Source organism: Xyrauchen texanus, chromosome 1 (genome assembly GCF_025860055.1).
Source record: "Xyrauchen texanus isolate HMW12.3.18 chromosome 1, RBS_HiC_50CHRs, whole genome shotgun sequence".
In the NCBI taxonomy this organism is placed as follows: Eukaryota; Metazoa; Chordata; class Actinopteri; order Cypriniformes; family Catostomidae; genus Xyrauchen; species Xyrauchen texanus.
In genome coordinates, this window is record NC_068276.1 from 66,260,075 (window position 1) to 66,271,172 (window position 11,098).

Here is an 11,098-nt window from a genome sequence, read left to right on the forward strand (position 1 = left end):
CACAGGAAGGACCGAGCATCCACGGAAAAGCACAAGATATTCCCCATTCATTTTCTCCATAGGCATTTAAAAAAAATATTTGTCGATTTGTTGAAAGATGACTTTTAAGACTTTTTGAAATTAAAGCTGCAATTGTTACATCATAATTTTCTGTTAAGCTGCTTTGAGACAATGCATTGTGAAATGCGCTAAATAAATGAAAATGAATTAATAAATATTTCTCAACACAGACACACACAAGAAAGTTTGTGAATCGTCTATATGGTTTATACCCAGCACTGTAAAGACACAGCACATTTAGTCAAAAGCATTTCAGTACCACAACAAATAAACTGCAGATTTATAACTAAAAAACACAGACATATATTTGACTTATTATTATAAATATATTGACTGTCCCAAGGAAATCAGAAACATTTATATATTCAGAAATATATATATATTCATATATATTATATTATGTATACATTTATTTAAACAAACAGCATTATCGGAGGGCCTGTGTAGCTATGCAAGTATTGACGCTGACTATCACACCTGGAGTCGCGAGTTTGAATCCAGGGCGTGCTGAGTGACTCCAGTCAGGTCTCCTTAGCAACCATATTGGCCCGGTTGCTAGGGAGGGTAGAGTCACATGGGGTAACCTCCTCTTGGTGGTGATTAGTGGTTCTCGCTCTCAATGGGGCGTGTGGTGAGTTGTGTGTGGATCGTGGAGAGTAGCATGAGCCTCCGCATGCTGTGAGTCTCCGCAGTTTCACGCACAACGAGTCACGTGATCAGATGCGCAGATTGACGGTCTCAGAAGCAGAGGCGACTGAGATTTGTCCTCTGCCACCCGGATTGAGGTGAGTAACCGCGCCACCACAATGCCCTACTAAGTAGTGGGAATTGGGCATTCCAAATTGGGGAGAAAAGGGGATCATTTAATTTTTTTTAAATAGCTTTATTCTGGGCACTTCCATTATAAACTTTTGGCATCATGTTAACAGACATTTCAGGGGATTAAATCACAGAAGCAAAAATATTAACAGAACTTCAACTAGAAGATCATTATTTTACTCAACCAATCTGATGTGTTTGTTGAACTTTGAGTGATACTGTAGCAATTATTAAACTGCAACAACACAAATCTGTCACAGAAATGCAGTTTTCCTGTGTTGCGACTGGACTTATTTTATTTATCACATTGGAGAACGTAAAAAAGTGGAATTGGGAGGTGAAGTGGTAATTATATTACAGATCTATGACGTTGCAGTTACGTTGCAAATAAGTCACAGAATTACCCAAATATTACAAATACATTAACTGGACCATTCTGGGTAATCGTGGGACATTAGGAGGACGTGAAGATGATTTGTGATTTGGTAATTGGGAGAAAAGTAGACTTTTCCATAAATATATTTAAGCAAGCTGACATTTCACAGCTAGTACTCAGTTCCTAGTTTCATTGTGTGTGTGTGTGTGTGTGTGTGTGTGTGTGTGTGTGTGTGTGTGTGTGTGTGTGTGTGTGTGTCATTAACAGAAATCATGTGGAAAGGATTCCCTGTTTTACTCTTCCGAGTGTCTGAGGTCAAAAGTTGAACAGTCTTGTTGAACTTGTCTATTCTAGAATATTTTAGATAATTATGTAATTAATTCAGAATCTGAATGTCTTTTTCAAATAAGGTAAAGACTGATCTCATTGGATAATGTAGTTAATGTACTGCTTTTCCTGTTCCTACAAAGGTATGTCATGCTGTGCTGAACAATAAAGTATGAGAAATCACTATTGCATACTGAAGTGTCTGTCAATCATTTCCCAGATAGCCACTGGACGCTGTAACGGAACAGGGCCGCAACCGCAAAACGATAGAGCCGGGTCTGGCCCGCATCCGCCTCACGGACTCGTTCCTGAGTCCAAATGCACATCGGGCCGAAGCCGTTTCTGGTCTGTTTTTAGGGGTTGTTGCGGATATGTGCCAGCGCCGATCCAGCACCGCCTGATCATCCCGTAACAGATGCGTAACGGGTGCGTGAAGCGATTCCGCCTACCGGAGCTGTGCCGGATGTGTTACGATTCTGCTTAAATCACCACTGGATTGTCCTTTTGCCTTATTTTCGGCATTTTTGTCAGTTAGGGTAGGCTATAGTAACCTAGGCATAGGCCTACATTTTTCACAGTCTGTGGAATGTCCATAAAAACATTTCCACTACAAGGCCTTGGCTATAAATAAAAAGCTTGACTTGACTTGATAAAGGCTAGTTGGAGCAATGCGTAGGCCTGTAGGCTATAGCTGAAATAAATCGTTTTAATGATTAAAACGCATACTAAAACAACGTAAACAAAGTAAACAAACACAGAATTCAGACCACGATTTAATTATAAAAAATGAACAACAAAGTAATGAACAAAGTCTACAATTAACAAAGAACACAGTCAACAACAAACACAGAATTAATGGATAAAAAAAACGCACAGGCTATTAACAAAAAAAAAAAACAAAAAAAAAATATGCACTTAAACAAAATCAATATGTGGGTGCTGTGGCAGCTGTTGCTGTTGCTCCTGCTGCTGACGCGCCAGTCTCTCCTGGCGCCCTCCGCTCCTGTCCGCCGAAAGGGCAAACCACCTAATTGAATGCCTCCATATTTCTGCTTCTGTTGCACTGACTGTCAGTGCACCTGGAAAACAGCATTACTGATTAGCAGTGTTGTGCACAGTGTTGGGAGTAACGCGCTACAAAAGTAATACATTATAGTAACATATTACTTTTTGCTGTAACGCAGTAGTGTAAGGCATTACTAATCAATTTTCAGTAATATTTGACTCGTTACATGTTCAGTAAGGCTTGCGTTACAACAGACTTTTAGGTTTAATTGTAGGCTAAAACAAACAAAAAAAACAGCAAGACCGCGAGACATTAACGAATGAAAAATGCAAGTAATCAAGTAACATGCAAGTAACCTGTTCGTGCAGTCAGCCGTGTGTCTAAGTTTGTAAATAAAGACTAAATGGCAGCGTCTGATATATTTGTATAGCGATTTATTTTTTACAGGAGTGCGGTGAGTCATGATTTCGGCCTCTGTGCTCGCGCTGGCCAGTGGAAGCGGCTAATGGGTGAAGATGGCATGAAGAAGACCACATTCGCGAAATCGACATATATATGCGCATTAGGCTATTCGTTCTGTGTTTTCTTTCTAAACAGTTAGGCTATGTTTAGGTGGTATTTTTCATGTTTTCATCACGCAATCATGTTTTTGATGCGGTGGTGACGCGTTCATGTAACATGTAAGGGTGGCGGCGGCGCTGCCGATAATTAAAGCACCTAAAAGCTGATGAAAAAGCAATGATTATGAATATGTCAAATATAGCAAGGAGACATTTTAATCGTTTATTAATAAAGATGAAGTTGACGATGCTGACTCGCGATCTTCGCAGTAGGCCTAGTGAATGCACCAGAGAGAAATGCACACAGATAAGCAGAGAGCACTCTGTTTTCTTTCGTTTTGAATTGTTCTGTTTACAAGTAGACATTTCAATATATATATATATTTTTTTTCAGGTCTGTGAAGTAAGCTATAGGCTACTTATACGCTGAGTTTCGGTTCATTTATGAGACGCGCTCCAGTTCACAAGCCTGCGCCTCCGTGTCGTGATTATCTATAATTGTCTGCTATACTTCTTATTTATTAAATACAGGCAATTGGTGTATTAAACATTGGTTAAATTTAAGATACAATTAATAAAAAACGAAATTCCCTTTAAAGAAAGGCTTTGTGTCTTCTGTTTGAGGTCTGTGAAAGTTTTAAAGGAGTCTTTTAGTGCCGCTTCAGAGCGCTCGCGTCCGTAACGGAGAACTGTCACGTCTGTAACATTGTTTTTTCCTCAAATGCGAACACAAAAAATAAAATAAAATGAATATTTTATGTTCAGTGCAGAGCCAACCCTTCTTCATCCGATTTGCGCAGTGAAATTCACAGAATTACAACAACAAAAATCGTTGCCTCCTAAAAGTTAAAGATTTTTTTGTCACGCATGACTGTCTATTTCCCTAATATTAAATATAAAACGCATGTGTAGACTGATATTTTTCTAATTTCCTTTCAGGGAGGAGCCTATGGACAAACAGACGTTTCAATATTTTGGTATTAATGCATTTTCTGAGAATTTATATTTTAAGTTTTGATTGCAAATGGCATGTCCATAACGCTGGAATTCCCAAATTTTAAATAATTTATCCTCAACTAGTTTTGTGGTGTAGGTCTACGTACTTTATAATGTTAACTTCAAATAATACTAATAGTAATTTAAAGATGTGGTAGCATTGGGTCTGGACGGTATGGAATAACACTGGGAGTTGGAAGGGGTGTGTCGCGATTCTGCAGGTTCGTGGATCTGAGTGTTGCGATTTCGGTTTCATATCGCATATCGTTACAGCCCCAACAGTTCTACTTCTGATAGTTATTTTGGTGAAAGTAACACAAACGTAATACAGGAGTAATGTAACGCATTACAATTCTGAGACAGTAATATCGTAAGGTAATGAATTACTTTTAAATAACAGTAACAAGTAATAAATAATGTATAACAGTTTGGAAGTAACCAGTGTTGTGCAAGTTACTTCCAAACTAATACATTATATATTACTTGTTAGCTCTGTTATTTAAAAGTAATTCATTACCTACTATCTCAGAATTGTAATGCGTTACATTACTCCTGTATTACGCTTATGTTACTCTACTGCGAAGATCATGAGTCAGCATCGTCAACTTCATCTTGACTTTATTAATAAACAATTAAAATATCTCCTTGCTATATTTTACATATTTGAGTAATCTGTAAGACTTCTGAGTGAATAAATACTAATTCACTAAGGACATTTGAAGCAATAGCCTACTTACGGCTGAGGAGGGTACGTGATGCCATCCTGTGGAAGGCCCTCTTCTTGTTCACACCCTTCCAATTAATTGTTCGAGAAAGGGGGCAGGAAAACAGGTATGACAGAATGTTCCATGTCACCCTCTTCAAATCCACACCCCCGACAGCAGACAGGGTATTCACCTAGGGGCATGAAGATAGTGGTTGGATCACCGTTGCACAAGTTTTTAAACAGGTAAGCTTTTTTGACACTTTTTTTTTTTTACAATTAAGACATGTGGGCAATTGGATGATGCTTTTATCCATAACATTCAAGTTACATCATCATAATGAGCTTAGTCTAGCAATAAATATTACTTTCGATGAATTAAATTAGTTACATCATCATAAAGAGCTTAGTCTACTGTAGCAATAAATATTACTTTAGATTAATTAGATTTAGTGTAAGATGAAACAAGTGTCTTGAGTACAATGAGAGCATATTGGGGGAATATGCTTACAAGGGCATGTTTCTGCCTATCGTTGGCAGGGTCCGCCAGCCAGGCCTCAAAGCGGTCCAGCTCTGCATCTGATTCCAGAGGGAATTGAAATTCCCCGGACCACTCAAAGGCTGCTGGTTGGAGGCCGTTATTGACCTTGGCCATGAGCAGGTTCACGGTGGTGGCAAGTTGGGCAACCTGCTGCTTTAGGTTTTCCAAAAGCAATAGGCCATGTAGCTGAGCCGCTGAAACATTGTGAAAGTTGAAAAAAAAGTGTTAATCTGGAGAAAAGACTCAGGTTATTTAAACATTAAGGAAATAATACACACAATGATGGTCAATAAAATCAACCCACAGCTGCACACTATACTGTATAAATATACAGTACAGGCCAAAAGTTTGGACACACCTTCAATGCGTTTCCTTTATTTTCATGACCATTTACATTGTAGATTCTCATTGGCTACTTTGAAGAAACTAGAATATAAGACATGTTTTCAGTTATTTCACTCTTTTTGTGTACATCATTCCACATGTGTTCATTAATAGCTTTGATGCCTTCAGTGAGAATCTACAATGTAAATAGTCATGAAAATAAAGAAAACGCATTGAATGAGATGTGTACAAACTTTTGGCCTGTACTGTATATATATATATATATATATATATATATATATATATATATATATGTTGTAAACATTGTTAACACTCTTTTTTTTTTTTTTTTTTTTTTCTTACGTGTGCAAGGAATTGGCCCTGTTTCATGGCCAACTCTGAAGGTTGGCTTGAAGAGGAGGTGACCTCCAGGCTCTCCACCACTGCTGGCTAATTGAGGAAAGGTATGTAAATGTTAAAATCAGAAAACAAGAAAAAAATAAGTATATACAGGATATTTATTGTACACATTGTAAATTTGTATGAAAAAGTCACCATGTGAATAGGGGAAGCCCATATTAATGTCAAACACTGGACTCTGTGGTGGTGGTGTTGACTGGTGCACTGAGTGTTGAGGTGGTGGTGGTGTTGACTGGTGCGCTGAGCTATTGATTACTAGATGACCATTGAGGGAAAATGATAACAAGAGAGGCAGATTGTCAGACAAGGACAGAAATGAACAGGACAGAACATCACCTTTGTACTTTCATTTGTATTGTAATTTTGCTACAGAGCATGATTCCTACCATTGAAGGGGTCTGACTCCCTCCTCACATTCCAGCTTATGTCTGTAAAGGTTTCCTGTCCTGTGTTGTCCAGAGACTCCTGACCCATGTCCACTGCGATGTCCGCTTTTTGATAAAGGGAAAACCGTGAATCAACATATTGCAGTGGTACAAATCACTGGACTGTACATTGTTGCAGTTGGCAATCAAATCAAAACTTACAGAGGGGGCTGGAGGGAGACTAGGAAGTGTAGCGCTAATAGCGAGAGGTTGAGGCCGAGGCCGAGGCCGAGGCCGAGGCTCTGGTCTTCTTTTTGGAGTCTGCTCAGTTTCAGAGTCAGTACTGCCGTTTTCAAATCCTGGGTAACTAGTGAAGACAGAGGTCAAATTGTAATGACAAGGCAATAGCATCATTCAATGGGCAGGCATGAACAAAGGCTTTTTTTTTTGTACCCTAAACCCATCCCCAGCCATAGCTTTTGCAGTAATACAACAATTATCTATAATATACATACTGTGTCTCTTTTCTTCTCCTTTTTGCCATTGAGCTCTCATCCTCTGACTGGAGGACTGCCGTTCCATTTCTGTTGTAGTCCTTCAGCTTTTGCCTTGCCTTACTGAAGTCATCTACTATTATAAAAAAAATAATAATAAAGAAAGACAGATATGGAGATAATTAAGGATAAATGAAGTAAGGCATAACTGTTGTCCTAACATGGAAAGACGTAGAATTACCCTGTTTGCTTGTTTATTTACCTTTTTCAAAGAGTGTTCTTATTTTGAAGATTTTCCAGCCAGGGCCTGGCATTTCATGCCTCTTTATGGCCTTTTGGGTTTTTCCTCAGAAATGAATGTTGGCCAAAAACATTCATCACCTTTAACCCATGACCTCGGCACAACTTCTGTAATGTCCTCGTCGAGGAAAATTACTCCACAGAATGTCTTTTAGAAATCATTGTGTAAAAAATAAGATGATTAAAAAAATACATAACTGAACTGAACTGAACTGAACTATGATTTTCAAAAATAAAGTCTAGTCCTTCATATGAAACAACGGTATAACCACCATTGCCTCATTGAAAGGGACAGCCATGCATTTTTGTGTGAAAGATGACAGTTTGGAGAATTTTATCTCATGGCCTAGGTCAGCTGGTATCACAATGTTTAAAATGTCCGAATTAAAAGGATAGGTAAAAAATGTTTCAACCATCCCGTACTGTCTGTAGGCAATTATGATATCACCGTGACAGTCAATTATATAAATTATTTGACACAAATTTTTGCCCATCAGAAATGTGTTGTTTCGACATGTTGTGGTCATGGTGAACCTCTCTGATATCAGTTCGTCATACTGGTGACAGATCAAGTTTGGTACTGGTATAGGGCCTCGGGCATGTTCTTTGCACAATTTGATGGGCTGGTCACTTGTAACACCACCATTTAATCCCTCGGGCAGGCATCTGATTATTTGGGCCAGGGGATTTGAGGGTTTGCGTACAAAACCCTTGAGTTTTTGCAAATAATTTTCGTATGGAAATGATGATATAACATCCAGATTGCCAAAATGTTTTGCATCCTGTGCAAGATGGGTCAACCCATGCACGTTGTACACTAGCTGATCATTTCCATACAGGCGGGCAAAATGTTCCACAAAAGCATGAAGGAGGCTGTTGGCATATTCGTTGTACTTTCTGGCAAAGAAAGGGGAGACCAGCATTGCCATGGCTGTCGACAGCAGCAGGAAGTTTGTATATAGATCAGGTCTTAACACCTCGCGCAACACCACCGGCCCTGTGTATAAGAGAAACTGACGGAACTCCGTCGCCTTCCACCTATCCACTTCGTTCAGTGCTCTTGGCCTTCTAGCAAATTCCGAAGGAATGTGGGGTCTTAAGCTTAGAAGATTTCTGGATATTCTGTCCACGTCTCTCCCTGGTACACGGACAGTCAGAGGACCTTTCATCCACAGAAAGATAAGGCGCCTTACCACCCCCAAGCACACCAGGTGCATGTAGTCCAGTGGGACTTGGGACACCAAACCAAAATGTACATTTGTGAAGGCATGAGGACCATGGTGGTGTTCCTCATCCTCCTGCCTGGAAAATGCCTCATCAGACCGTGTTTGGCTATTCATGAGGGGGTATGTCATGCGGTGGTTGAGGTACACCCCACTCTGAATACACTTGTCACAACCATAGTAACCGTTAAAAGCCTTTGTGACTTTCACAAAGGATTTTGACGGTGCGTCACAGATCATCGAATGAACTTTTAAAGTGAGCCTTTTCCCCTCAAATGTAAACCCCTCCTGTAATTGTGAGAGTTCATTTGCCAAATCTGTGAGATACATTTTTGATGACTCAGGTTTCTTTATACCTGAGTACATCCCAATGACTACAGGTTCTTTCATGGGTACTCCAACCAATCTACCTAAAATGGGCCACAACTGAAGACCTGAACTTTTAAAAGTGGCAGGCCATCCACTGACATTTGAAGATATAAACAACATCCATCGACAAGCTTGTCTTTCCACTGGGAAAGGGTATGTTTTAACGCCTCAATAATGCCAATGTAGTGGTAAAGGCCACCGCAGAGCTCCCTAACAGAATAATCTCTTCTTGTGTTAAGAAGAGTTCGTGCATCTTTTGGCAAGTCACAGTGGTGGACCGTTAATATTGCCAAGAGAGCCGAAAGTGCAATATGGGAAATACCATATGTTAATGCCCAGTTGGAAAGGCGATTTCTGAGTTTTTCTGGTTCCTCCCAGTCAGATATTTCTTCTACATCACTATCATCTTGATAATAAGATCTATCCTCTGGGTCAGACACAACAGCTGCCATTGGATCTAATCCAAGATTTTCTTCCATGATTTCATTTTCAGGTTCTGCAACATCAGGTTCTACTTCAAAACTCATCGGCTTAGACTGCATTTGAAGAAAAATAAACACAACAGTTTTCTGTAGCCTTGTGCGAACTTATTCAATAGAATTAGACTTCTAGAATGTTATTTCCAGTGCAAAAAATTCTATTTTTAATTTTAGTAGTTTTTCTTATCATAGCCTACAAATGTCTTCGGAAACACATTTTACTCGATTTACTGAAGCCTGTAAAACGCATTTGCACATTGAGCGTCTGGCTCGCTCATAGGCTGCGCTGCGGGAACTGCACATCCAATGGCGCGGGCGCCTCTGACGTGCGACCAATGAGCCAACTCTACGTCATTACACGTCAGAGCCCGCCAAGGGGGCGCCAAGTCCCCGAATTTGCCATTATAGCAGCGGGTCTTCGTTCATTCATCATAGTCTGTCTGACATATATATTAGAAGCTATGCGTCTGTCATGGATTTGTAGGCTACTGAACTGATTCTCAAAAATACGGAACAAAGTGCGTTCCGTATCAGTTCAATACGGAACAAGCCTTTTATGTGTCAAATACGGGACGATTCCGTATTATACGGAACGGTTGGCAACCCTAGTCTCATCTAACTTAATAGTTGTTAACAGCCAAGCAACTGCAATGTTCAGCAAGCCAAAAAGTGGTGCTCAAAAATGAAAAAAATTTAAACTGTGAGCAAGAAATAATCAATAGATAATAGTTGAAGAATCATCAAACCCATTCATCGTCTCGCTCGCCGTGTCGGTGTCAAGCGGATCTCCGGTCTGATCTACGAGGAGACTCGCGGTGTGTTGAAGGAGTTTCTGGAGCTCCAGATGATTCTTCAACTATTATCAAGCGAAACTTTACGATGAAGCTAATTTTCCTCTTCCAGACAAGATGATGAAAGTTTAATATTCACTCGAATGTGACGCGACCAACAACCGGAGAAGATGTTTACATTCACCTACAGGACCTAGTAGAAACACACCACTGAATGAAGAGCCAAAGTCACGTCACGTGTTTATTTCTTGCTCACAGTTTAAATTTTTTCACTCAAATGAAACATTTTTTTTCTATTGATAAAATATTTAAAGCTCAATGTTCAAAATGTGTCAAATGTTCAACAGAGCAGAAGAATTGTTGACTATGAAATTTATCCAACACAATAAAAGTTAATTGTGTATTTTGGACAGGTTTATAGTTAGAAGTCCCTGTTATGCACCAAATCTTCATTTCGTTCTTGGTTATTATGGGATTTTGGTTGCACGGTAACCATGAGCTATATGCAATAAATATGAAACATACATGCTATAAATCTAATATATTTATTTTATATTTTGTTTTAGTGGTTTAATAAAAGAGATGAGCTCATAGTTGTGGTTTGACATCTGCTCTGTTTCTCTTCTGCAGTTTCAGTGTGGGAGGAACAAAAGATATTAATACATTTCTGCATCATTGGTTTATTAGTAAGTGAAAGCTGCCACAAGGAGATTCACATCAATTTATTTTTACTTTCCTCTTCTTAGAAATATGTGTTTTTTACCAGTGTGTGAGGAACAACAGATATTTATTGATTTCTGCCTCTTTGGTTTCATGAAGCTCCAAATTCCAGCAGAAGATCAAAAGATTCACAGCAGCAGATTCAGTTCATTTACCATCATATGAATCATTCTGTGTTCAGAAAGGCCTGAATGTTGCTCCGCTTCTCACTGTTGCGCTTCAGAC

The 11,098-nt window shown here is 39.3% G+C and overlaps 2 protein-coding genes across 4 annotated transcripts; both read right to left on the reverse strand.

The window, feature by feature from the left end:
• Nucleotides 1-2,355: 2,355 nt before the first annotated feature.
• On the reverse strand, nt 2,356-6,617 carry LOC127643360 (uncharacterized). Its single transcript, XM_052126039.1, has 6 exons — nt 6,519-6,617; nt 6,268-6,387; nt 6,076-6,162; nt 5,359-5,582; nt 4,882-5,041; nt 2,356-2,661 (listed from the first exon to the last, which is right to left on the reverse strand). Exons 1-6 carry the CDS (start codon nt 6,604-6,606, stop codon nt 2,498-2,500), a joined length of 843 nt encoding a protein of 280 aa, XP_051981999.1. The 5' UTR covers nt 6,607-6,617; the 3' UTR covers nt 2,356-2,497.
• Nucleotides 6,618-6,722: 105 nt separating this feature from the next.
• Nucleotides 6,723-10,278, reverse strand: LOC127643102 (uncharacterized). Of its 3 annotated transcripts, XR_007970454.1 has the most exons (4): nt 10,109-10,278; nt 7,254-7,439; nt 7,013-7,127; nt 6,723-6,864 (listed from the first exon to the last, which is right to left on the reverse strand). XR_007970454.1 is itself a non-coding variant. In XM_052125684.1 (3 exons), exon 1 carries the CDS (start codon nt 9,001-9,003, stop codon nt 7,531-7,533), a length of 1,473 nt encoding a protein of 490 aa, XP_051981644.1. In that variant the 5' UTR covers nt 9,004-10,278; the 3' UTR covers nt 6,723-6,864; nt 7,013-7,124; nt 7,254-7,530. The 3 variants fall into 3 exon arrangements, 2 of the variants coding, with proteins under 2 accessions (XP_051981644.1, XP_051981635.1); XM_052125684.1 differs by having other exon boundaries at nt 7,013-7,124; nt 7,254-10,278; XM_052125675.1 differs by having other exon boundaries at nt 7,254-10,278.
• Nucleotides 10,279-11,098: the final 820 nt, after the last annotated feature.